Genomic DNA, 2039 nt, shown 5'->3' on the forward strand with positions numbered 1-2039 from the left:
CAGTGCGTCTCGAAGATTCATCCCCGCGATTATGCATGACCATCTCAGAGGTCTTTTGCTGACGTCGAGCATCGTATGGCGAGCGGCGTTGAATAGGTTTCGATGGAGCTCCGTAGATCTCGCGAGCGGATCGTTGAGAGTATCCAGAGACTATCGCCGACCCGTGCATGCCGTCGATTCCCTTCATCGGTCGGGGCAGTCTTAGAGACGGCGAGGGCCTTCGTGGGATGGTAGCCATTCCCATACGTTGTCGTTGACGGTGAATTGCCGCGGCCTTCTCGACTCTACCCGAAGTCGGCCGTCCACCGAATAGCCTGGTGAAGGTGATTGGTCCTCCAACTTGACGCCGTGCCTTATTAGTGTGATCGAAGCGGCGACAATACAGACTCATCGGCCGTTTTCTAAGCTCGATGAAGAGCTCATCGAGGTCCATACGGTCGCAGGCCTTGCCGTTTATGCAGTGTAAAATGTCTCTTCTAGCGACACCACATTCAGCACCGTATTTTCCCTCTTCCACCACCGTTACCAGAAAGGGGGCTTTGTCAGTTATCTCCAGTCCGAGAACAAACGGAACCGGCGCATCAGCAGCCAGATGGACTGCAACTGTATGGTGACGCGAAGTGAGGAACTCGTTTTCTACAAGAAGACTGTCCCTACCCTCCGACGTCACCATCCTGTGGGCAACTCGTCTTATACGGTCTAAAATATTCGACACGTTGGGCCATCTGCCCGACTGTAGCTTAGAGAACACCACTTGCTGGTGTGTACCATTCACAACGGTTATCTCCAAGGCGCCGATACGAGGGTCCTTGACATCAACGATCTCGCCGACCTCGGGGAACGCTTGACTAATGCGACCAGCGATGTCCATGAACTGTGTGAAGTATTTCTCCTCGTTGTGATGAACATACCATGGGTGTCTGTAGCATCGTTGGCAGTACTCAATGAGGACCTTCATCGTGCCCTCATACTCCCCAAGGGACACAACAGCTGAGGTCTCCTTGTGCTTGTCGGCGGAGGGTACCAGTCTGGGTAGACTAACTGCTGAGTCGGGCCTAGGGCTTTTGACCATTGAAAGAGTCAACTACAGGATGGGTGAATCACTAGTGATTTCGCATGGGAATGGAGCTCGGGAGGACTCTCGAACTGTCGCTTGCAACTACAACATCCACCATTTGCTGGTATTCATCACTCGCATACCGCCACTTGACGTGATGATGACGGTGACCGGGGAGGTCAATTGACCAACGCAATTCTCAAGGAGGTCCCGAGTTAATGATGATACTAGTTTCAAGTGAATTCAGCAATGATCCTCAATCCCTGGTCGCCTATTGCAGTAATGATGCAGTCTTTGATGACGAGGAGAGCATCCGTCTAAACCAATCAGCAACAACAACACCAACGCTCCATCGCCGGTCATGATGGTTACAATACTAGTGAAAAATAATATCAGAAAAAAGGCGTCGGCTGCATACGAGATCGTGGGAAAAGGGACGAGCAACTATCAGTGTACATTTGCACATCGGGAAATCTAATAATGCTATAATAAGGATAAGCTCAGGTCCTCGGGCTGGTAGTGGTGGTAGTCGTCGTCGGTGTCTCAACCCCCTCACATGCATGGTCACTTTCCTGCCACCATGGCGACGCCAACACAGCTTCAATGGACAGGAACCTGAATATGCATGAGTAAGGACATCAACGACTGAGCGCGAATCGAGAACATACATCCCGGGCTTATCGCATGCCGTGAGTGTTCCTCTGAGTAAATCTCGTAATGACTTAACCATGTCGATCCCGCGAGGTGCAACACCGAATCTATTACTAGAACTGGGAAGTCGTTTCACCAGAGTTCTGACCTGATTAATCAACTATAGAAAATTCGGAAAAGCTGCGACTGCTTACCCCTCGTTCGCGATAAAGTCGATACTGTGGATCGTCAGCGCAAGCTAGCTGCCACGGAGAGTTCCAGAGTAGATCGAATATCATCAATCCCACCGCCCATGTATCCTGTCGTTCTGCTGACCAATGCTTCTGAGAGA

At 51.0% G+C, this 2039-nt stretch overlaps 1 protein-coding gene across 1 annotated transcript; it reads right to left on the reverse strand.

Annotated features, from left to right (window-relative positions):
* Positions 1-653: 653 nt before the first annotated feature.
* Pmar_PMAR021462 (hypothetical protein) lies at positions 654-1072 on the reverse strand (the record flags this gene model as incomplete). The annotated part of the gene is made up of 2 exons (XM_002781124.1): positions 654-725; positions 755-1072. The coding sequence occupies 2 exons, from the start codon at positions 1070-1072 to the stop codon at positions 654-656; spliced, it is 390 nt and encodes a 129-aa protein (XP_002781170.1).
* Between the last annotated feature and the right edge of the window lie 967 nt (positions 1073-2039).

This window comes from Perkinsus marinus (genome assembly GCF_000006405.1).
Source record: "Perkinsus marinus ATCC 50983 genomic scaffold scf_1104296943540, whole genome shotgun sequence".
Classification (NCBI taxonomy): domain Eukaryota; phylum Perkinsozoa; order Perkinsida; family Perkinsidae; genus Perkinsus; species Perkinsus marinus.